We start from the raw sequence: 25,873 nt of genomic DNA on the forward strand, positions 1-25,873 counted from the left end.
TCTTATATTAAATGTGCCACGCCTTGACTTTGCCCTTTTTCTTAATTGGGAGAAAGAAAAACTTGAAGCACTACATGTAGCAGACATGTGCTGGAAATCGCCTTCACAGGTGAACGTCATTCCTTAGATCACAAATGAAACAAGTTCTAAATGACTGCCACCCTGTCTTTTAAGACTAAATAATCCTCAGGGAGTGGTTCCAATGCCTATCTACAATAGCAAGCAGCAGGGTAAGCCAGGCTGCCGTGTCCTGGAACAGACATCTCTGGGTGTGACACAGCGGAGCTGTGACACATTTAGGGGTGTGACAGCAGCACTGTGCTGCTTCTGCTAAGAGGAATCCGTGTTTCCCAAGAATTTCATCGGTCTCTAAGCCACCTTGACCTTCCAATGAGAAGGGACCAAGCAAGTGAAAACCAGGGCTCGAGGAAGACCAAACAGTCCTAGAAGTTACATCTCAAAGACTTCCAGACCAGCGAGGACACCTGGACAAGTAAGGCGGAGGCCGCAGTACCCTCTGGCGCTTGCGCAAACAATACTTAGGCTTTCCATGGGCAGCCAGGAAATTCGCAGCCTTCCGCTGCAAACCGAAGACAGGACTGGGCTGCTGCAGGCTGAACCCCCAGTCCTCATTTGTTGCCCCTCACTGTGTGAGGAGGTGCACGGGTCTTCCTTCTGGATCTCAGAAACCCTCGAGGCAGGTTTGGCGCGGGTGAGGGACGATCAAGTCCAAATCAGAGCAGGCGCCCGGTGCTGGTGCTGGTGTCTCATGCTGGGCAGGTGGCAGGTGTCATGGTGAGACGAAGGCTCCTCCTCGCCGTCCTCCTTAGGTCTAAAGTCCCACAGCGAGCGATCTGGTTCCGTTCTCCCAGGGTTTCTCATACAGAGGCACAGTCAAAGCAAGAAGTAGGAGAGTGAGGCTAGGGTCTTCGCCCGCAACGCAGACAACCGAGAAGAGAGCAAGTTTCTTCCCCACCTCCTAAAAGTGCGCCCTGTCTCCGCGTCCCATTGGGCCCACTGTGAACTTCTTGGTTCTTGAGCAAGACCGAGGGTGTCCAGACTCCGAGGCAACGCTGCACCAGGCAGAGTTTGGAAAGAACTTAGGGGATCACGGGAGCTAGTGTTGCAGGAAGCGGGCAAAAGTGGGGTAGGGAGCTGCGGGGAGGGGTCCAGCTCCCCCTGGGCACAGGAGATGGAGGTGAGATTCCTGTGGGGTCGGAGGCGCTCGGATCGGTGCCCCGGGCAGGTGCACCAGAACTCGGCTCCCTCCGCCAGCGCGGAGTCGTGAGCCGGCTCAGAGAAGCGGGGCTGGGAAGGCGGGGTGCGGGGGGGGGTGCGGGGGACTGGCTTTGCGCAAGGTGGAGGCGGGCACCTGGCCTGGCGCGCCGAGGGCGGGCTCTAGGACCCGCGCTGCCACCTGTTGGCCGGCGCCCGCCCCGCCCCGGCCGGTGTAGGAGGCGAGCGCGGGCGCAGAGACCGCGGATCTCTGCGGGCCCCGCTCGGGCGCAGCACCCGCCGGCTCGCCATGGCCGCGCTGCTGCGGAGCCTGCAGGACTCGCAGCTCGTGGCCCGCTTCCAGCGCCGCTGCGGGCTCTTCCCGGCCCCGGAGTCGGGCGCTGCCCCTGAGGTCGGGCATCTCCAGGCGGCCGAGAGCAAGGGCGGCGGGGGCCTGGCCAATGGGCTGCGGAAAACTGCGACCCCGCAGGTAACGGTGGACAGGTGTTCGCCGGGTACGCGGGTAAGGGGGGGCTGCGGACCCAGGCGGCTCCGCGACTGGGGCGCAGCGAGCGCCAGGCCACCGGGCAGAGAGGAGGGCGCAGGGCTGGCCGCTGGGTCCAGGGCTTGCGTGCGGAGGGGCGAGGGGGACAGATGTCGCCCTCCAAGGCTGCCAGGTCCTGCAGACTTAAATGCACCCGGAGCCTTTCCTGCAGTCTCCTGCAGGACTAAATTCAGGGTCATGTATACTCCAGCAGATGCGTGGGTTACGTAAGGAAAGGATTCGCGGGGTGTCCTTGGCGCTTCCCCGGGAGGCGTTCTGAGAATTACCTGGACTCTGAGTTTATTCCCCACCACCCCCTTCCGGGGTCCGCACAACCAGTGTATTGGGGGTCGGGCGCTATGGTTACCGCCGCAAGGACGCAGCTTAGATTTACAACCTCCTCGGCAGCCCCGGGGATGGAGACCTGCCAGCGCCTCCCCTGGAAAGTGGTACCCGTGGCTTTCCGCAGACACACACAGCGCGTCCCTCTGGGCGTGCACAGCGTGATTACACAACCCACTGCGGCTCTGGGGACACTGGCTTGTGATAGTCGCAATGCACAGGACCCCCTGCGGCAGGGACCAGCCGGCCTACTGGAGGCCGTGCGTGTCCGCGCTGGGCACCGCAGGAGCTGCCCTTTCCCTGGGCAAAGTAAAAAGTGTGGCCCAAGAGGACAGAGGCAAAACATTAACACCTCAAAACCGTCACGTTCCGTTCTTCCTAGAAGCCTCTGGCGACAGGAAGGCAGCATTTCTGTATGGAAAAAGAGTTCTGGGTTTCCTAAGCGGGGAATTGCAGAAAGTTCCGGTGCAGAACCGCATATTACGAGCTCCGAGTCACAGAGTTCACTTAGGAGGCTGCACTCCAGAAAGATCCTCCTCTATAATGTTTTTCTCAATCGCTGTTTCTCCTCTGTCCCACGGGACATGTTGCAGCTTTTAGAAGATTTGGGTCTCCGCCCTTTCCTCTTGCTCTGTCTTAGAAAATGGGCATTGCCGGGGACAAGAACCACTTCCGTGCCCAAAAGCTGCCCACTGTTTTCTAGGTGCACACACCACTGGTATCCATGGATAAACACAAACCTGCAGGTGTTGAGCCCGGGGGCGGGCTTTTCTCTTGCCATCGAACACAGATCTGCACTCATCTAGGTTACCAAGACGAAAGAGAGAGCTGAAAATTCAAGATAAGAAAATACTGGTGATAACTGGGAAAATATTAACTTGAGAGCACGAATGGTTTTAATAGTGGACTGGTTTCAAATGGCTTGAGAAAGTTAATAGTTTACAGATACAGTACAAGGGAAGTTCCCAAGAGAAAATAATTTCATAGCTCTCCCCCTTAACTTCTAGGACAGTAAGGAAAGGATGCAGGAAACTCTTCCTCAATAGCCAAGCTTCTCCCTCTGCCTTGGGCATTTGCCAAAGCTGTGGCTTGCCTAAGCTGTCTGCCTATCTCTAAACAGCCTGAGGCCAACTGTCAACTTTCAGAGATCAGTTCTTAGAGAACAGCCTTCTCAGAGCCCTAACCCTAAACTTAACCCTAACCTTCCCAGGTGGTCCTCCCTGTCCCCTCCTCCTCCCTCTTCATTTTGCAGTGCAGGGATTAAACCAGGGCTTTTCCACTGAGCTACATCCCCCACCTCTAAATTTGATTAAATTTAGTTGCTAAATTACCAGACTAAAATGAAACCTGTGATCCTCCTGCCTCAGCTTCCCTGAGTGCTGGGATTACAGGCATGGGTGATGTAGGGCTACTCCTTTGTTTCTTTTGATTGTTCTTGCAACATTGGTTGCGCTGTGTAAGCATGCTTTTGGGTGACTAGGTGATTATCCCAGTCTCTTCTTGTAGATATAAGCTCTAAGAACATGGGAATTTGTCTGCTATTTTCTCTCCCAAGGCTTGACACACAGTATATATCATAGGTACCGAGTTTGTGTCTCCTGAAACCGGGGAATAAATTCCAGAGAACAAATGATGATGTGAACAAATGATAAGAGGAGAAAATGTTTACTGGGGAATAGGAACAGCTCCTAGAGACTGGAGGGGGCCTGGAGGTGGGTCATCACCAAGGTCCTCTGTTAGTCACAAATGTGGGTACAACTTGAGTCAAACTATAGTCAACCTTGAAGATTACAAGTGCAGCCACTTAGTTAACACTGATTCAGTAGAGCAATGGGACACAGTGCCACAGTGCATGGATGACATCATTGATCTTCGCTTATCTATGACTGCCAACATATTTTCGAGAAGGGATAGGCCCAGGTGTTCTGACCCCCCCCCCCAAGTGTCTGATGTATATCTGGACTTAATGGACTGGTTGGTTCCAATTACAGTATAATTTCAAATTTCTGTTCATGTCTTAGGGCCATTGTGACTTTATTTTCTAGAACTTGACTTCAGATGCAAGTCCAACCGCAATTCTGATATCTCCACGTTTCACTGATTTCCTTGAGAACTCAGTCCCTTTCTGGCTTTCTGTTAATTTTTATCTAGCTTAGCTGTCTATAATAGTAGGTACTTAATGAATTTTGTGAATACCAGAGTATGGATTGCAATAGAAAATCAAGATTTAAAAAAGATTAAACATGGGCCGGGCATTTAGCTCAGTGGCACAAGCTCCTGTCTGGCAAGAGCAAGGTCCTGAGTTTGATCCCTGGTACAAAAAAAAAAAAAAAAATTAAACAGTGCATAGTGAAAATCTAGTAAAAATCCAAAATGATTTTTCCACATAGCCCAGATATAAGGCAGCAGTAGGACACTGACTTTAAAATTCTTCAAACAGAGAAGTCAGTTCTTCATTTGAGAAATTTTAGATCTTAATGAATCTAATTCATCTGCAGTGTTTTCTATGTATTTTAACCCTGAACACTGAACAAGCACAGAAATGATAAAGGACTTCCTCTATAAATTTCTGTAACACTACAAGATATCAGCTTAAAGATTAACTACATCTCTTACAAGCCAGGCTGGGTTTGGCTCTGCCAAACATGGAATAAATGGGCCTGAGCCTTAGAGAACTGCCCAGTGGGTCTGAGTCCTGAACGATTGAGTGACTCCTGGGGGCTGCCCGGATATAAGCACAGTGGGCAAGAGCCAGATCTCTTGACTGCCAAGTTTAAATTCCTTTCCACTGCAGCCTCCAGATGGACAAGTGTAGTGCTTCTTTGTGTCTGACTTGCCCAGGGCGTGTGAGCTGTCGGTCCTGGCCTGGGAGAGTGGAGATCAGGTGGAAGGCGAGGAGAAGGTATCACTTGCAGTTTGCCAAGGTGACCAGTTTGCAGTATTAACTTCTGGAGAGTGTTCTTGGTAATCACCTTAGGAAAAAGTATTTTGAGCAACAGGCAGGTATCCTAGGACCAAATAAGGGAGGTAAAATTATGTTTTTCTGCGGTTCAGTCCATCTTAGATACAACAGTATTTTGACTTTTCACATCTTTACTTACTTGGTGCCATTGTGTTGTCAGGTAAGCTCCTGCCACCCACCACCTGTTACTGGGTTCTGGGTTTCGAGCCTCTCCCTCTGGAGTTGGATTCTGAGTTCTCCTTGTCTCAAGCAAAGAATTGAATAAAATAAGCAAAAATCAGTGACCAAGTTTATTAGAGAAAGTAAAAGTAAAGATGAGGGAGAAACTGGCTCTTCAGAACAGGCTTGGGCTGAGTAAAAGGAAGAAAAGCGATGTAACAGGACATTCTGGAGGAAGCAGATCAGGCTCCCCTGAGAAAGTCAGGAGAGCAGGATGGTTATTGTGTCCACATCCTTGTATGCTGTCCAGATCTCCAGGAAACTTGAGAACCTCTACATAGGGGTCCTCAGACACAGTGCTGGGAGCCCTTGCCTTGGGCTGACATCAGGTCTAGGCCATCCAATTGGAAATCTGCTAGAGTTCTTAGGAGAAGTCTGCCTGCAGGGCTGTGAAACTTTTCTGCACATGTATTCCGAGATCTTGCAACTAAAAGCCCCGCCCACTTCTCCAGCCAGTTTTGCCACATCCTAATCTCCTGTGTCAACTGTTTTATTTAGCTAGACTGTGCTTGCCTTTCCCCACCATTAAAACAGATGAGATAGCCCGACATGGTGGCACTTGCCTGTAATCCAAGTACTGTGGAGGCTCAAACAGGATGATCACCATGAATTTAAGACCCACCTAGGCTGCTTAATAAGCACAAGGCCAGAACTGTCTCATAAACAACAACAACAACAACAAAAAAAAAACAAAAAAGCTGGTGATTATTTTTTTTTAAAGTATCACTATGCTCACTAAATATTTTTTGAAAACTGCTTAGATACCTCTAAAGTTGGGTTGGGGCAGTCAAAAGCCAGTGATTTCCCTCTGGAAGTATTTAAGGCCAAGTCTATTCACCTATAAAACCCTACCTTTGAATTTTGTGGCTTGTTAATTTAGGAACTAGGAGATTGGATTGGCTCTGTCTCTCTGTAGCGTTTGAATTTCTCTAATTCTCCAGTGTCCCAGCTGCAAAATGAGAGGAGTGGAACACAACCATGGTTTTCTAACTGTGACTGTTTCTTACAGTCACTTAGAGGAGCTTTAAAAGCAAGACAAACAAATGCAGTGTCCAGGACCCAGGTCAGAAATAGAGCCCAGAGAAATTGAAAAGCAGGTGAGAAGCTCTGAATACTGTCTTCTGGGGCCACTGTCCTGAGTGTGTTCAGTATGAGGGAGACAGTGGCTGAAGGCAGAGGCCGTGGCAGCTGGGACATGCTGGCTTCATTACAATTAAACTAGCCGACAAGTCAGGCTTCACGTGTTGATTATCCCTAGTTGGATGTTCAGGTTTCGATGGGTAAATGAGCCACTTTGAACATGTATATTTGATCATTTTTCTTGTGACAGATGCTTTCACTTTCCAAAGAAAAAACTCAGGAAAATACAAAGAAAAAGTTTAATTCACGGCCTCGTACTACTGACCTCTGCCCAAAGATGATCACTCAGGAAATACTCAACTTGATTTATTTTTTTGGGGTCCCATTATCAGAATAGCTTCTTCTAAAAGTGTTTCACTTGTTAAACAATACTGGGTTCTGGGTTGCTTGCCTCTCCTTCAAGAGTTAGAGTCCAGGTTTTTCTTGTCCCAGACAAAGAATTGAATGAAACAAGTAAAAATCAGTGGCAAAGTTTATTTGGAAAAGTAAAAGTGAAGAGTGATGGAGAAACTGGCTATACCGAGTGACCTGGGGCCGGTTAAAGAGGAGGAAGCAAGATAAAAGAACACCCTGGAGACAGCAGGGTGCAGTGTCAGGAGGAAAGCCATGATGGCAACCCTGGGGCAGCATCCACATTCTTATGTGCTGTCCAAATCTCAAGGAAACCTTCAAGAACTTCTAGGGAGGGTCCTGAGAGGCGGTGCTGGGGTCCACGCCTCTGGCTGAGGTCAGGGCTAGGCCATCCTATGGAAAACGTGCTTGAGTTCTCCAGAGAAGTCTGTATGCAGGCCTTTGGGAAATATTCTGTGAATATTTTCCAGGATCTTGTCATTAACAGTTCACATCTGTTTCCCTGGCCAGCTTTGTCATGCCTTGATCTTCTATCTCAATAATGTATCACTTTTGAAACAAATGTATCGTACTAACATGACACATTAATCACAGAGGTTCTGGGAAGAGCATGGTAGTGCACACCTAGAATTGCAGTACTCTGGGAGGCTAATGAAAAGAATGACAAATTCAAACCCAGCCCAGACAACTTAGCAATTTAGCAAGACCTTATCTCAAGCTAAAAAATAAAGGAAAGGTACGTAGATGTAGCTCAGAGCAGAGGCCCTGCACTCAATCTCCAGTACAACAAAAAGAGAGAGAGAAAGAAAGAAAAAGAAAAGGTAACTGGGTACAGAATATATGGGTAGATATGGAATATATGAGGATTGTATACTTCTAAATTTTATGTACATTTAAAAAATAGTAAAAAATGAAAGTCATTTAAAATTGCACAAAGTGGGAGCTAATACAAGAGAGTTCAAAGAGGGGATCATTTACAAATAATATTTTTAAAAAGTAGGAAAAAACCAACATGAAGAATGAAGAATCCTTAAGTAAGCAACTTCAGCCAAAAATAATACAGAAGGTATAAGGTGCTGGTAGCTCCAGGTCCAGTGAGGTGAGCTGTCAGAGAGGGCTCTGAAACGAGTTGAGGCCTTAAGTGGAGGAAGATGCAGTGGTACTGGAGCCCAGTGGTAGAGCACTTTGCCCAGAATGTGAAAGGTCCTGGGTCCCACCCCAGCACTGCAAGAAAAAGCATTCTTAGGTGGAGAAGGGCAGCCACAGCCAGGCAGACAAAAGTGGGAGAAATAAACCTTAAATTCCTGTCCCTGGGCCCTCTGTCTCCATCCTGCCCTGTGGACACATGCCATCAGAATCCAGAGAGCTTGAACCTTGGACTGCTGCAATCCGTACAAGTGAGCCTCCCTGCAGAAAGCTGGAGGGCCGATCTGGAAGATGAATGGAGACCACTCACTGGCACTGATTGCATAAAGAGCTTGGTGGAGTGATTCTGGCTGAAATGGTGTGATAGTGCCAGAATCTTAAGTTGAAGCTTTAATGTGACTTGGTGCAGAATTTGGACTTTGTCACATGGGTGGGGGGAGGGGCAAATCTATTTCATCCCTCATGCAAAATCAGAACTGGAAACTTAGAATACTGACTTAGGAAGTGATCCCAGGATGTCTTTGTGGGAGAGGTTGATGGTGATGCCTGATAGAATGCCTTTGAGACATAGTGATATTAGGACTAACGTGAAATCAAACCTTAACGTATGTCTGGAAGGCTTCACACTATTTCAGGTGTCTCTTGTACACAGAGGGCTTAGAGGAAAGATACCACAAACGGTGTTAGACACCATATTTTAAATCATAGGACCCCATCATAATGGGACCAGCTGGCCTGGTGCAGGATTGACTCTGGGTCAGAAGCAGTCTGCTGCAGACTAGGAAGCATCCTATGAAATGGCCTGAAATGAACTTCACATACCTGGTCTCTACATGTTGGATGGGGATTAGCAGAACCAATCAGATTGCTCCCAGGAGTTGAAACGTAAGGTCCAGACATAGGGACATAAATAGTAGACTACTGGTCCACCTTCAAAATAAGAAACAGGCCATTATTAAGCCTGAGACTGAGAAAACGATAGGAATGCAGATGCCCAAGATGGAGAGGAGAGGAGAGAATGGTAAAACCACAAGAAAGAATTCCAAGTAGAGAAAAGAGCCAAGACTTGAGTACAATAAAATAAAACCCACTCCTGAATGTGGGCTGCAGGAGGAACTGCTGAGTTTGGATGCAGAGTAGCTCAGGGAAGGGAACTGGTCCCCCAAGTTTGCTGCCAGTGTGGCCTTCCTTTCTGAGGAAATATTTAACAACTCCTCTCCCGGAAGTAACCATTGCAGGTCTCTGTGTGCACCCAGAATGTGATGGTCTTTAGTGCTTGAAGGATTTGCACATAATTACAATTCAATCATTACCTTTATTACTTCTTGACTGGAAGTAGAGAAAGGTGAAAAAGAAAATAGGGAGGAAAGGTTATTCTGCTGCTCACCTGTTTAGCCCAGGCCTAACATGTGCCTGCAACAGGTCTGGTACTGCCTGATGAATGGAGGCATGGAGTGTATATGAAGCATACCCTTTCCCTCTTGGTATGAATGTGACTGTTTGCTCTCTTCTGACAGCTTGGGGCGTGATGATTTTAACCCTGAACCTTTCACCTGGCTGAGTCTTCTTTTTATTTAACAACTGTTTTTCAGTGCTGGATTCTTCCTTTTTATTCAGGAAACTGAGGAAGGGCTTTGATCAATGAGTAACTTTTTCATTGCTTTTCTTGTTCCTGTTGAACACCATGAGGGGAGCATAGGCATTGCTGAAAAGGTGTTTGATGGTGCAACGTCCTTGGAGTTAACAAATGTGGCTATAGTATGACATTTTAGGAAGGCTGTTGACAGCAAACCCAGGCTAATGTTAACTTTCTTGACTTACAGTTAGGATGCCAAGTCTTTGACATTTTGAAAAAGCGCTTGTACTTCTGTCGGTGAGGTTCCTGGTTATGATTAAAGCCTGTTGTCCCGATACGAACTGTTTCCTGAGCAAAGGCATCCTTGCCTTGTATGCAGCGCATAATTTCTTGGGGCAAGAGTACTGTCCCAGTTCCCACGCAACTCGTGCACAGTGGTCCCCTCTCTGTTAGGATCTATGAAAATGCCAAAACGTGGACAGTCCACTCGTCTCCATGATTCTTCTTGCCAACCCAGACATATTCCACATGTTGAGACTATGAAACATTGGAAACCTAGTCAGGACTGTGACTCACATTTTCCTTCCCTTTTCTTGCTTCAAACATGGAATAAACTAATTGACAAAGTGTGTTAGAAAGAAAGAAAGAAAGAAAGAAAGAAAGAAAGAAAGAAAGAAAGAAAGAAAGAAATCTTTAGCCTTGACCTGGCAATGGTCAAACAGGAAGAGATCATTAAAGCTCTCAAGGATGGGGCTTGGTTGTCTCATGACAAGGAAGAGTGGATACCTTACATTATTTCAAATTCACACACACACACACACCATCCTCCCTCACAGATTTATACCTCACTTTGTGGCTTTGTTGGTGCTGTTTATTCAGCAATCATGGCTTCCCAAGAAACAGACTGTGTTACGTGGGCGTGTGATTTTTTTAAATGGCAGGATTTTTGCTTCTGTAGAACTTTATGGGAAACACTGATCAAAGCAGAAATTCCTGCAGGTGGGGAAAGGTTGGGTGATGGTGAGAAAGTGGGGTCCCAGGGATAAAATGATGGGGGCTGGAAAGCAAATAGGGGAGAAAAGGCAAAAATGAACACCTTTTGCTTGCAGTCTAAAAGGTCATCCTTTTAAGGAACAGCTAAAAGTGGCCGTGAAGGAGGACTAGAGAGATTTTGTTTATAAAGTGTGACAGGTGAAACTTGGCAGCATGCTCTCCCTTTCTGAATTTTGATCTTTTGATGACCTTTAGCTAAGACACCCACAATTTTTAGATTAGTTTGTATCACTTTCAGTCATCACAACCATATATACTTTTGTCAGAAATAGTGAAGAAAGCAAAAATCTTGACCTCAGGAAAAATATATTTCATAGTGGCTTGCTTCCTTTTCTTTTCAAGTCATGAGCATGCCATCTACATGGAATGTTGGAATTCAATTTTTTCCACTTGTGCCATAAACATTTTTATTAAATTTTCTTTATATGATTTTAATCATGGCAAAATTCACCACTTTACAGTGATCTCATACTTCACATCTTTGCGTCATTTCAGTGTTTATCTTTGTATCTCAATTTGAGTCCAGATATCGAAAGGCTGATCTCACGACTTGTCACACTTTCACATTTTCCCTCCTGGAAATCGTGTACCAATCATTGCTTCCAAAAAAAAAAAAAAAGCTCAAGTCTGCTGGCCTGTGGTCAGCATTTGCTATCATCGCCTTTTGTCATTGTTGCTTTCAAATTAATAGAACTTTCACATAGTGCACAGATCTTAAATGTGCGGACTGATAATGTGCTAGATGTCTGCGTCCCTGTGACTCTCACCCTGGTGAAGATTCCAGACACCTGGACCAATTCCAGACTCAGCCGTCCACAGGAGACCCTCAGTAGTCAGTACCGTTCTCACCCCATGCTGGTCATTATTTTCCTTTCTATATCTATGAACTGGCTTCACCTCTTCTTAAACTCACACAATAAATTACCTAGGTGGTGATATATTCACTTTTCATGACGTGCAGGTATCCAATGCATGCATGCCTGACAATTTACCCACTTTACTGTGTATGGACATTAGGGTTATGACAGACACAGAACAACGAGTATTTAATTTGTTTAATTTTTAACTGCCTTTAACGGACTTAAAACTTTAGAGTTCTTAAAAATAGTAAAAATTTTTTCATAACCTAATATTACAAATTCTAATACTAGCCTCATGTGATCACACAGTATAGTAATCAAGATGAGGAAATACTGTTTAACCTATGGGCTATATTTAGATTTTGCAAATTCCCTTAACTAATGTCATTTTGCTATTCTGGGCTCTAGCCCAAAATCATAAATTGCATTTAGTTGGTTTGTCTCTCTAGTCCAAAGTGGATCCACTCTTCAGTCTTTGTCTTTTCTGACTTTGTCCCATGAAGAGATCCAGGCAAATTATTTTCTCAAGAATTTCTCAGTTTGTGTTTGCCTGCTATCTCCTCAGGATTACAGTCAAGTCCTGTTTATTTGGTTGGAGCAAATGGGCAGGATGCTCGATCTTCCTCGGTGCGTGTAGAGATACGTGACGTTAGCTTATTCCATTGTGAGTGATTTTAACCTCCAACCTCCTTTAGATGTCTTCCACATTACTGTTCTTCTTTTTGTAATTAATCAGCATCCTCTAGACTGGTATTCTGAAACATTATATCTATCTTTTCTCTGCACACTTTCATTCACTAATTTTGGTGTCCATTAGCAAAATGTTCTTTTAAAAAATAATGTGCCAAAAAATTAGCTTTAATTTTCAAAAAGTAATCTGCCAATATAGTATAAAAAATAATCCATCATTTGATCTTTGTATTGCTTTGATCTCTAACAAGATAGACTATTTTCCTTATTAGAAGATACTTATGTTGCTTTTTTTGATTAATGTCCTGATCATAGACTTTGTTTACTCCACCCATTGCAATTTGCATGAAGTTTTTTCTTACTAGTTTTTGGTATCTTTCCAGTTTAGCCACTGTGCATCAAAATCTCCCATGGTACATGCTTAACAAAAGCTTACAGTTACTGTTTCTAATCTTTCTTTGTAAGGAGAGTGTATGTGAAATGTTTGGGAGAGATGAGAAATGAAGGGCAGCTCTCTTCCAGGTGTCTGTGGGTTTAGCTGAGCCACGGCTGGTTCTTGTCCTTCGCCCTGTGTCTTCTAGCTAAGGCCTGTTGTGCCCCGTGAAATGTTTTAGTTAGGGTTAGGAACAGAATACATCCTCTGGCTTGTCCAAGCCTTGAAAACACTATAATTGGAAGGTGCCGCCCTCATCTATAATAGCATCCCATTGAAACAAGAAAGTGAGTTCTTTCTATTATGCATTGCAAAGGCTGGCAGACAGCTGCAGAAGCACCACTGGAGTTCCCCCAGATTTGAGCGTCTCCTTCTGAAGTCTCTCAGGATGGTCCTAGGACTGCCGCATTTCCATGCTCAGTTGTATCACACAAGTCCTCAAACAGGATGGAATGACCAGCCCCAAAGTTATGCAACAGTACACTTGTACTTTTGAATACTCATTACTATTGGAAAGAGGAGAGACTAGCGTTCATTGGTTAATCTTGCTCCTATCTAAGCCCATGTGATGCTGCATGTCCTATTTTATTGTCCCCTAATTTTTTTCCTTAAGGAATCATGTGACCTACTCCAACCTACCGAGTATAAAGGGTCTAGCCCTTATTTCTTCCTGCTTACTACCTAAGAGTCATTGTGAGAAGAGAACTGAGTTCCCCATACCTGTTATGAGTGCTTCCTATTATAGGCATAGATTAAGGTGCCTGTAATAAGTTACAGTGTGGCCCATAAACAATACTCTCACCTAGATTTGCAACAGTTGACTTGGTAATCAGTGCTTTTTCCCCACACCCTAACTGACGTAGACCCAGATGACTCACAAGACAAGCAATTATGGAAAAAAAGTTGCCTTGGAAAAGGAATTTGTTTATTTAACATTTATAAATGAATATCAAATATACATATTGAATATCAAATATACAGTTGTGCTCCTGTGCATTGACCCCAAAGACAGGAAAATTTATTCATGGAAATCTGTGTATGATTGTTCATGGCAACTTACCCAGAGACCAGACAACCACAATGTCCTTCAGGAGAAGAACAGTTAAATATACTGTCATGCATCCATGTCATGGAGTACTGCTCAGTGGTAAAGAGAGATAAAGCACTGACACCCCAACAGTCTAGAAGGACCTCAAAGACATAATACTGAATAAAAAAGCAAATCTCAAAACTCAAATACTAGCTAGGAGCAGTGGCGCATGCCATGTGCCTGCAGTCCCAGATACTCAGGAGGCTGAAGCAGGAGAATTGCTTGAGCCCAGTAGTTCAAGACCAACGTGACACAGTCACAGTAACACAGTAAGACCCTGTCTCAAAAAATATATCCTATAATGGGTGGTTCCAGTTATTTAACATTCTTGAAATGAGGAGAATGTCATGGAGTTGAGAATGGGCAGCGATGATTATCAAGGGGTAGTGCCTAACGGAGGTCAGTTTGCTGAGAGGATGGCTCTGTGTCTTGAAAAGAGCGATGATGTTGTTGGAATATCCCGGCTACACCAACATGATCTAAAAGTGGCTCATCAATTAAACTTACCAGGTTCTGGGTTGTTTGTCTCTTTCTGGAGTTAGATTCCTGGTTCTTCTTGTCCCAGACAAAGGACTGAATAAAACCAGCAAATAGAAGTGGAAAAGTTTACTTAAAAAAGTAGAAATGAAGCATTAAGGAGACACTGGTTCTACAGAACGGGTTTGGGCAGGTAAAAGGAGGAAAATCAAGTTAAAAGAACATCCGTGAGAAACCAGGGTGGCTAGCGTGAGGATAGCAAGCGCTCTTGACGTCTAGGTCCTTTAATGCTGTCCAAATCTCCAAATCTCGAGGAACCGCGCTAACTTCTGCATAGGGTCCTGAGTGGTGGTGCTCTGAGCCTCTAGCCACCACAGGTTGACGTCAGGTCTGGGTCATCCTACTGAAAACCTGCTCGAGTTCTCACAAGAAGTTCATGTGCAGGGCTTTGAAAAGTATTCTGTGCATATGTTCTGGGATCTTGTAATTACACGTGTTGCTGGGTCTTGTAATTAAAAGGTCAGCGCTGTTTCCCAGCCAGCTTTGCCACGCCCAAATCTCCTATCTCACTGCTGCAATGTCAGATTTACGGTTTTGATATTGTGCTGTGTGTCATGGGGTGTAACCACGATGTGAACTCAGGTGACACAACACAGGACATGGTGTATTCTGCAACTGTTTGTGAATTCTGCAACTGTTTGTGAATCTGTGATTGCTTTAACTAAAAAGAAGGCTAATACTGCCACACATCCACTGGCCCTGCCATCCTTCTCGAAGCGTGCCCCACAGATACTCTGCAGGAAACGCAGGGCAGTGTTTAGATTTTCTGCAAGCTGCCTCTCCACCTGGCCATGCTATCGTGGTTCTCCCAGCCCTGGGAGTTGGCTGTCAACCTTCTGCTCACTGACCTTAGTGACCTGCCCAGGCAGAACACAGAGAAGTGACTGTCACCAAAGGCACATTTGTCCTTCACTTCACTGTGACCAAGTCGTTTTGCGAGTGTGGATATTTTGTACTTTTTATCATTGTGCTTTATTCTGTCACACCGCTTGGAGTAGGTGCTGTCACCTTACACGTCGCATCTCTGGTCTCTCTTCCTGTCACCCTTCTTCCCTGCAGTCTACAGTCAGGCTCAGAATCACCAGTCCTCTGCTCCCACTGTTGTGAGAACCTGAAAGTGTAAATAAGGACCAAAATGTCTAATAGATTCTAGAAAGGGGAAGAAAAGGTTCAAATGTGAAGGGGAACAAGGGAAAGAGGAGGAGGAAAGGAAAACACAAAAAGCAAAACATGGAAACAGAGCTTCTGTAAATAAGGAAGGGAAGAGGGGCTGAAGGGAGGGGAGGGGAATGAGAAAGAGAGAAGCAAGATAGATCAGGTACCGGCACACCCCATAGCGAATGTTGTCATTGTGTATTCTAATGTGTGCCAATAAAATGAAAAATAATAAAAAAGACATTTCAGAGCAATTTAAATCCCACTAATTTCCAGACAGAAATTTACCCACCATATTATTCACTAAAATAGAGCGGATTTAAAAATGAAGTTTATAATAGAACCCTAATTTTAAGTCTGTAAAAGCATACATTTAAATGTATATTTATTTATTTATTTATTTTTGTCTTTTTCATTTTTATCTGTACCAGGGATCAAACTCACGACTGCCTCCTTGCAAGGCAGGCGCTCATGCCGCTGAGCTAAATCCCCAGCTCCTTAAATGTATATTTAAGAAAAGAGTCTCAAGTATTGGATTAAATCTTACCAGTGTTTTTTCTTGGGTACAGTAAGTTTAAACATTTATTTCCTTATTCACATCTTTCAGTATATCCCACACTTTTTTTGCAACAAGACCATAATTTTTAGAAAAAATTGAAACCACTTTCATTGTATGAAAAGCTTTGCATGGCATGGTGGTGCTTGTCTATAAACCCAGCATTATGAGAAGTTGAAGGCAGGAGGATTGCAAAATTGAGTCCCACCTGGGCAATTTGGCAATTTAAATTTTTTTTTTTTTTTACAGACTGGAGATGTAGCTTAGTGAATCCCCAACACTGGGAAAAAAAAAAAAAAACTGTTATGAGGAAGTATTATGGTTTTGAGGACTATTAGGTAGTTACTGAGATTACCAACATTATTCCATATTAGAACTTTTAAAATTACCATCGATGGGCCGGGAATGTAGCTTAGCAGCATAAGCACCTGCCTGGCAAGTGCAAGGTCCTGAGTTTGATTCCTAGCACATAAATAAATAAAAATAAAATTACCATGGTGTCTGTATACTAAAGCCCCTACCTTGGGGGAATGTTTATGAACTGTGTGAAATACTCCCGTGGCTCTCCTAAATAAAACAAAATGGTGCATAGGAGTCTCCCCTGAGAGCCATGAGAAATTAGAATGTATCTTTTTCAGTTCTTTCTAAACCACCACATGAAACACTAAGAGCTTGAAAGACCGCGTTCCTTTGTACCAATGGGAACTGGCTAATGTGCTGAAAGATTTTGGTCTCAAAGGTCTCTTCTTTTCTTGGCCAGAACTTGTATTGTTAGAGAGCTCAGGGACATCATCGGATATGAACATGTTGAGTGTCATACCCCCACTGCCCCAGTGAATTGCTGGCATGTATTTTTTCCGTTGTTGTTATTTCTGTCCCAGTTACTTTGGAATATCTCTTGTTTTTGTCCTAGGTTCTGGGATTTAGTATTTGGTCACCTGCAGGCCATGTTTTGGGTGTTTTGTGCTGGATCTTGGTTCCTCCTAACACGATGATGTGGGTTGAAGTAATGCGAGTCTCACAGTAGACCTCCATTTGAGAATGTCACAGTTGCTGTTCCCAAGTGCCCAGTGTGGGCACCTTCATCACGTGATAGAGGAATGTATTGATTTTATTTTTGAAAAAAGGTACTAATTTCAACAACCAGAATGAAAGGGTATTTTCTCTTTAAAAAAACTGAAAATGTTAAAATATAATTTTTTTTGCTTTCCTAAAGACATGTAAAATAATTTTAGATTATATTAATCCAATAGGTTTTTTGTTTGTTTTTGTTTTTAGAAAGCATCTTGCTAATTACTCTCTGCTAGCCCAGAATTTACTATGTAGCTCAAGCTGCCTTGAATTCACAATCCTCTTGTCTCAGCCTCTTGAATGATGAGATTACAGGTGTGCACCACTATGCCCAGTCAATGCTAATGCAATTCTAATTGGAATGAACTAAGATTGTGTGTTAATCTAGCCATAATTGACCCTGCTATCATACAGAGCCTTCTTTTACCTGAACGCAGTACATCAGTCCATTTACATAACTCTTCCTGTGGAGGCTGGCTCTGAACTAGCTCTGAACTTCTGTAGCCCATGCTGGCCTGAACTCACAGTGATCCTCCTACCTCAGCCTCCCAAGTGCTGAGATTACAGGTGTGCACCACCAGGCCTGGCTTCCATTTGTACAGTTCTTAAAATCCTTTTCAGTAGAGTTTTGTCATTTTTTCTCTAAGAATAAAGTTTTTGATAGATTTATTCCTAGCTACCTTATTTTTAGTTGTTACTAAAATAACCATTTTAATTGCATTTTCTGTTTCTACTCATACAGGAACACTGTTGAATTTTGCACACTGATTTGACAATCCTGTTAGACCTTCATTAATTCAAATAAATCGCTTCATCTGTTTGGTTTGCCATGAAAATAATTTTTAAAAACAAACTTTACCTCTGCCTTTACAATTCCTATACCTTTCTTTTCTTTTTTTCCCACCTTACTTACACAATGTTGAATTTCAGTGGTTATAGGAAACATCTCTTCTTCTTCCTAACTTTAAGTGAAAGATTTTAACATTTCATCCCAAGGTACATTTGATGTGGGTTTTCTCTTTTATAGATCTTTGTTTGCCAAGAGCTAGTTTCATGAATTATGACTGAACAGTTTTTACTTAGTGAGAGGGGTCAGCATAGCGAGGAGGAGGGAGTAGTGGTTTCTTCCTTATCAGTCTTTTCTGCCACTTCTTCTTCCTAATGATTCCTTTGGGGATCTGTATTGTGCCAGCAGCAAGTATTGCTATAGTTTCTCTTCAAGGTTTGTTTGTGTTGTTTTGTTTTCTTTTCTTTTTTAGCTTGGTTTTTTGCTGTTGTACTGCGAGGGTACCGGTGGCCACGAGCCTCTCACAGCTGCGTGTGCTGCTGACTGAGGTCTGTGCTTTCTGTGTTTGGGCTGTAATTTTTTGCGGGGGAGAAAACATAATATGATAAAGTACTGCCGAGATTCCCGCTCTGCTAATTCATGTCTCCTTGGGCACATAACCTCCACCACCCTGGTTTCCCTCTCTGTAAAACCCAGGGAAGCAAGATCATTCACCTCCCCAAGCTCTGATGTGGAAATGAGGCCATCTGTGGGATGTAACATGCTGTGCCTGACTCCGGGTAGGCACACTAAGCTTATTTCCACTATCATCTCTGTCCTCTCACCACCACCAGGGCATCTACCACTGATGCCACTGCAGGTTGAGTGTCCCTCAGATTAAAAACAAAAGTTCATCTGGCAAGAAGTGTTTCGAATTTGGGACTTTTCAAATGTTGGAATACTAGCATATACATAATATGACATCATGGAGACTCAAGTCTAAACCCAAAATTCCTTTATGTTTCATATACACATTGCGCACGTAGCCTGGATATGACTTTATGCAGTATTTGTGCTGAGCCTGCGGTTCGCTTATGATCTTGCACATGAGGGCCAATATGGAATTTTCCATGTTTGTGTGCAAAAAGTGTCAAATTTTGGAGTATTTTAAATGTCAGATTTCTAGTAAGGGATGCTTAATCCGTACTACTGTAACTACTACTGAAAAAGCTTGTCTTGGTTCTGTTTCCCCTCATCGGAGCTCTGATGGGAAGTGTGTTTCAGAATATGTCACGCTCTGAGGTAACATCACTAACTTGCAGCCGGTACCCAAGAAGCGCTGACGGTGTGCAGGCCCTGGATTGAGCCGAGAGCCCCAAGATAAACGTCTCTGCTGCTTTCTGCTCTTCAGAGCCTCAGTCTTGGTATCAGGGTGCAGACAAGTGGATGAGTGTAACATTCAAGGGAAAATGACAAGTTCTTTCTCAGAAGTTACCAAAATTCAAATGACCCAGGTCTTCCTTTCTCAGATTCTTTAATTCACCAAAAGAAAATATTCAGAAGGCTTCTGATGACAGTGTTTAGAAGATTGGAAACTTAGCACACATAGAACTGAGTGGGGCTGAAGGTCTCAGGTTTAGAAAATGTCTCCAAAAACAATAAACGTGGACTTTGTATGAGGGGGAAAAACTTGGGGATTATTTTGTTACAGACTATGACATGTAGGTGTCACGAACATGACTAGAAAGATTTAAATTAAGAGACTTTTAAAATGGGAAGAAAACTGTGGGCATGAATAACATGGTAAAGCTTCAAACAGGGGCGTATCCAGAACTCCGATTAGCTGCGGACAAACCCAACAGTAAACTGTTTGGTGACCAGAAAAGGAGGCTTCTTCTCCGGTCCTTGACTGTGTGCAGACTCATGAGAATACAGCGGCCCTGCAGAGCCCTACTGGGACCCAGGCCAGCTGTGCAGTGGCATGGTGACACCTGCCACTGGAACCTGGCCTTGCCGAAGCTGGTGCCATTCTGGAGCCTCAGAGCAGCAACACAAACCACGATGGACCAAAAGCTGACCACAGACATGTGTTGTTCACACACAGGTTTAGTAGTAGTGAGACTGTTTTAGATTTTCTGATTTCTGTTCTTTAAGAAAACGGGAGATGTAGCAGCACTGGCTTGCGTTTCTGCATGGTGTGTGTGTGTGTGTGTGTGTGTGTGTGTGTGTGTGTATGTGTGTGTGTGTGAACCGAACCCAGAGCCTTGCACATGGTAGGAAAGTGTGTAATCCCCAATCTTTAAAAAATTTTTATTTTGAATTAGAATCTCTGTGAGTGGCCCAGGCTGGCCTTTAACTTGTAATCCTCCAGCCTCCCAAGCAGCTGGAATTCCAGCTGGAGGATTACAGGAAAGCCCAGTATGCAGTTGCCTCCTTGACCCCCACCTGACTCCCTTGGTTCCCCCACCCACCCACCTTGTCTTACATCAGCACCTGCTTTGCCAATTTACCGCTCTAACCTGACCAGGTTGGCATTTTAGTTTGCTACTTCTAAATCCAGAGTTTCCAGAAGAAAGAGAATAGTTGGGGTCCCAGACTTGGTGCTCTGGAGACTATGTTGCCCCCACTGATGCTCACTGCAGAAGGTGGGAGATTCACAGCAACAAGACCACAGGAAAGGAAGAGGCTGATCATCCCTGAGCTGGGATGGTGTCTTTTCTGTGCTTTCCTATAGATCCAGGAGACTGAGCCTGTCCTCCCTCTGAGTCCTCCCATGAGCAGCCATACATGGACTGTGCCTGCCTCATCCATGTGGCAGCCAGGAGCTCCATCCTGGAGGAGGCTATGGGGAAGTATACAGTGGATTTTGTAGAGATTAAGATTTGAATCATTGGCACATTGGAGAGAATGTTCTAGAACAGGGTGAACCACAGAGTAAAGAAGCAGGGCTTGGGGGGCTGGGAATTTAGCTCAGCGGGATAAGCGCCTGCCTTGCAAGCAGGCAGTCATGAGTTTGATCGCTGGTACCGATAAAAATCAAGAAGACAAAAAAATAAAAAGCAGGGCTTGGAATAAAATTTTCATACAGAAGGAACATTTAAGACACCCAGCTGTAAAAAGCAAGAAAGACATCTACTTGAGTATAGTTGTGCTGTACCCATTAACAAACATCCCACTGCAGGCATGATTTTCTAAGGAGCACATCTTGAGCTTTGTTCCACATCAATAAATATTTATTTATACTATTTTAATGACTGCATAGTATTCCATTCCCTACCTTTATAATGATATATCATGACTTATTACCTTGGCAGTCAGTTAGGGTCTTTTCTATTATTTGCCAGTGTAAATCTATGATGAACACCTATGTATGTGTTTATGATTCAGTTGAGACATTTTGACCAAATCAACTGGACTTGGAGATAAATATCTTCTTTGTTTTTCCTATGCAAAGACAGTTCAACATTTGTAGCCTGAGGATTTGGGATGCACTGATGATGTTATGGATCAAAGTGAAGATATTTAAGAAGGCAGAATTAAGGTTGTGTGGAAGACTGTAAACTCAGTAGATCAGTTAGGAATATTTTGCTACAAATATCAGTAAATCTTGTTAAGAGTGACCTGAAGTTTTTCTCATACAAAAAGTCTAGAGGTTGGTGACTGCTGACATTTGTTTAGTTCCCCATAAGGGGTCATAATGCTTCTTTTTTTTTTGCTCCTTCTCCCTTAGCTGTAGCCTCATGATGCTAAGATAGCTGCTATTGCTTCTGACAGCAAGACCATGTTCAAGCCAGGAAGAAGTATGAAGTAGTGACAGCCAGGGGTGTCTTTTTTATAAAGAAAACAGAAGCATAACAAAAAAGACACTTTCTCCATACACACGCACGCACACCACTTCCCTGCTTCTGCCTTTCATGACTGGCTCATGTTAACTACTCCTATTTGCAAAGCACATTGGGGAAGGAGGAAGTAGAATTATCCAGACAGAGCCCATTGCCTGAGCTTTGGCTTGGTTTCGGGCATGAGTGGTACATACTAAACCGTGAATGGAATCTGTGTGCTGTGCTTTGAGAAAATAAACTGCTGGGACATGAGAGAGGTATTGCTCTAGGCACCAAGGACCTCCATATCCAGGTCCCCGCAGTAAAAGAGATTGGAGTGGTCCTTGCCCAACCATAAGGAGACCCCAGTTAGTAAACCAGACACGTAAAAGACAGTCAAGTGACAAGTTATTCATTTGGGAAAAAAAAAAAAATGAGAAGTGGGAAACACTAATCTTTATCAAAGTTTACATCAGTGGTCTGATTTAAACCTCCTAATAGCTCAGTCATTCTACAAGTATTTACCAGAGCTTAGCAGGAGTTGGGCACTGGGCTGGGGATACAGTGGCAAATAAAAGAGGCAGAGTGCATGGTTGAGGTACATACCAGTGGAAGAGGCAAAAAACAAACAAACCTAGAAGAGCAGTAAAAATAATACAGCCCAGTGAACATAATGATATTCCTGTGTTGAGAATTTGCATTTATAATGCTGGTTCTGCAAGACTGTAATGGAGCTGAAAAATTCCTGTCACCTGGTGCATCACAGCTAGCTTAACCTCCTACATTGCTCTTGTTTGTAGTGATGATGGTGTAAACAAACCTACTAGCTGCCAGGCATAGAAAAGTTAACATGTCTAATTATGTACAGTGCATAATACTTGTTACTAAGTGACGTGATACTGGCCAGGGCATATAGTGATATAGTACACATTTATCATTATTTTGGGGCCCTCTATAAAAAAAGAAAGACATGTTTTCTAGGCAGAAATCTCACACTTGCAACTTGACAGACTGGCCAGCCTGGCAGCCAGGCTTCTCAGATGGCATGGTTCTGAAGCTCAGCGCTTGAAATGGTGTCTTCCCATGTTGCCTGCGGGTGCAGACAGCAGAATATGGAACCAGTCAGACCCCTCATCACGACAGTGGTCCAGAGCCAGGATCCAATCATCCAGTTGACAAAGAGCTTGGTACAGAGAATGGTGAACAGCTGTTCCCCATCTCCAGTGAGCAGCGAGCCGGCGGAAATGGTTTTAAGCTGCGTGAAGGATTGGGGTTATTTATGGCAGAATTTCCTGATGGTGAAGGTTGCTTAACATTAGGACTGGATTAGAGGGAAGCTGGAGAATTCCTGTCTGAGGAGACTCTGAAAACATGTTCTTGTTTGTGAGATTACTACAGGCGCTGTCTTCCAACCATGCTCTGTCTTGTCTCTCTCCCTTTCTACACAGATGGTGCTTGTAACCAAATGAACCTTCTCTAAAAGACTGGGGCGGGGCGTGGTATGCAAAGAAGGGAAGAGGACTTCCAGCAAACTTGTCAAAGTCATCCTCATCCACTGCTTGACGCAGGCTTTGGTATTTTGGCTGAGGGCGCACAAATGCAAATTGACTTAGCTAACACCTAGGGCTGTAAAGCCCACATCAGCTGGGCGAAAAACAAAACAAAACTAGCCAAGACTGATCTTTGATGAACATGGTTTGCATATGCTCATCATTTTTTTTTTCCTTCTGTCTCTTTTGCAGTGCTGGGAATTGAACTCAGCGCCTTGTGTGCACTGAGCAAGCACTGCACCAATCAGCTGGGTCCCGGTTCATGTGTGCCCCATTCTGAAAGATGCTGCCTGATTGTCACCTGCCAGTTCTTGTCATGAGCTCTTATGGGAATGTGTGCTGTTAGCAGAGGGAAATTTTCAGGGGTAATACGAAGTCTGGGGAGTTTAAAATGCTGGCAACTGATTTTTAAAAGCCCAGTGGGTGCCCCAGTGAGCGTGGACCTATAGTTCCTCACTCTATGTGTAGGGTGTCCTGTAGACAAGCATGCGATGCACAGCTCACCCAAGCTCAAACGCAGAACTTGACAGTAGACTCCTCCTCTGAAATGAAGACCTCTATGTTTGCAGATTGAACCCTAAGAAACTGCCATTTGCAGATCACAAACAAGCAAGACTGCCCACTTTTCATATGCTTAAATCTAAAACAAAGTTTGCACACTTTTAAGGAATAAGAATAGAACACACAGACAGGGTTCTCCTCTGCGTCGTCACGGGAGCGTTCTGCCTGCTCTGGCACCCTGAGTTATTTGCCAGCGAGCTGCATCTGGCAGATGGCAATGACATCAGCAACTGCTTGAGTGGCATCCATCACCCCATTTGTACCAAGCAATGTAGAATCTGTTCTTACTAGGACTAAGTGGCTTGCACATCCTGGAAGCTCTTGTCACAGTAGCCGAAGCATCTGTGGAAACCTCACAAAGAGATCGTCCTTTTCTTCTTGTCTCTTTCTTTCTTCCACCTTCATCATAGGTTACTTATTTCCACTAGTTTGAAGCTAACCAGGCAGGATGAAACAGTTGTTATCCACAGGCAAAGGCAGAATGAGCTTCCGTTCAGCTGACATTTGCAGCCACCATGATTCAGGTGGAAATCACATTGCTTACTGATGGTGTCATTCTCTTAAAAAGCAGTCGGCAGAGGAGATGTGCTGGCTGACTTCCTGACAGGAACCTGAAGGGCAGGATTGGCCTGGGATCTTCTGGGATGCAGGAGGCGGGGCTGAGCAGGAATCATGGTATGTCAACTTGAATGAGTTAGGAAACACCTACAGATTAGTAAAGCACAGTTCCGGGTGTTATCTGTGGATGACCGACACGTAGACCAGGAAACAGAGAGAAGACTCACCCCCGATGTAGGTGGCACCTACCAGTAGACGTGGAGCTGGGGCAGAATAGAAAGGGAGAGATGGAGGTGGCCAGTGTTCACTATTGCTTCTGGGTGTGAGGCTCCTCTTTCCTCGTCTTCAGATGCAGACTCGCCCCAGTGGCCCCATGGGCTCCCAGCCTTCCAGCCTGGACTGGTGCTGCACCTTTGATCCCTCTTGTTCTACACCCTTCATCTTCTTGGGCGGCTGGACCCTCCAGGTCTCCAGCTCTGGGACTGCCATTGTGGACCCTTCCTCCTCCACCCTCCCACCTGGAAAGCTCCATAATAAGTTCCGCTGCATAATTAGTCATGCATCTCCCACTGACTCTGTCCCTCTAGCAAAACCTAACTAGTATGGGACAACTGTCTGTCATGTTTGAGGAAAAAAGACAAGAGGAATCTCATCATTCTGACTTTCTTATTTGTCCTAAAATGCAACCTCTAATGAAAATATTTCTCCAATTCTGAAAGCTCTCTTGATGAATAAGGTAACAGCTCCCTCTCCCCCGCCCTCCTTCCTTCCCTTCCTTCCTTGCTTCTTCCTTCTTTTCTTCTCTCTCTCTCTTCTCTCAGTATTTAAGCCTTATTCCACATTGATATATCAATATCAACTCTATACTGAGCTATTAATACTGTATATTTCCTCCACAATGCACTGCACAAATGTATTTTGGCTAAATACATACTACATTCTGATTCTTTTGGTTATTTAGAATGCAAATACTTCAGTGAGTTTTTCCCTTCCTCAAAGAAGTGAGGAAGTGTCCTGGTGGTCTCTGGTGGGGGCTGCCATCCAGCCTTAACCAGCCTGGTCGGACTCTGCAGAGAGACAGCAAAGTGAAGTGTGCCAAGTACCCATCCTGCAGGGGGAAAACTGCCCCAGGAAAATGTGCAGCAGGAAGGACAGAGTGCAGGGACAGCACAGCTCTACCTGTGCAATCCAGTGTGTGCTGCTCTGAAAGGCCTTCCAAATCCATGCTTCAGAAGAAGCTCCTTAGCGGGAACCACAGAGAATTCACAGATATGGTGGCATGGAGGCTTCAAGGCACCTGTGGACTTGCTTCTAGAGACTGGTGCTTTGTAGACTTGACAGTCAGGCTTTTCACTAGATATCTGGAAACTCAGGAAGACTAAGCCTCATTGACTTCTCTGGAAACCAGGCAACTGAAGAAACAGTGGAGGGATTGGTTGATTGATGATTGATTGATTAAAATGTTGAGGCAAGATCTTGCTCTAGAATTCAGGTTGTCTTGAACTTTCTGTGTAACCCAAGTTGGCCTCAAATTTATGATCCTCCCACCTCAACCTCCCAAGTGCTGGAATTACAAGCATGAACTTTTACAAATGGACCAATTTGGGCCTGATCTACAGATCTTATAAACCAGGTTCTAGGAATGGTATCAAGGCCCGGGGATCTTCCAAGCCCAGC

At 44.5% G+C, this 25,873-nt stretch overlaps 1 protein-coding gene across 2 annotated transcripts in view; it reads left to right on the forward strand.

Moving 5' to 3' along the window:
• The first annotated feature begins 1,426 nt into the window (after positions 1-1,426).
• Positions 1,427-25,873, forward strand: part of Sgpp2 (sphingosine-1-phosphate phosphatase 2) — a 108,537-nt gene continuing 84,090 nt past the window's right edge. The window contains exon 1 of one of the 2 annotated variants that reach the window (XM_063245865.1): positions 1,427-1,705. In XM_063245865.1, coding sequence (XP_063101935.1) covers positions 1,526-1,705 — 180 coding nt within the window. In that variant the 5' untranslated portion in view covers positions 1,427-1,525. The remainder of the gene's footprint in view (positions 1,706-25,873) is intronic. The other variant, XM_005001031.4, reaches the window with a different exon arrangement.

This window comes from Cavia porcellus, unplaced genomic scaffold, assembly GCF_034190915.1.
Source record: "Cavia porcellus strain 051 isolate PalLab524CR breed Dunkin Hartley unplaced genomic scaffold, mCavPor4.1 scaffold_1, whole genome shotgun sequence".
In the NCBI taxonomy this organism is placed as follows: Eukaryota; Metazoa; Chordata; class Mammalia; order Rodentia; family Caviidae; genus Cavia; species Cavia porcellus.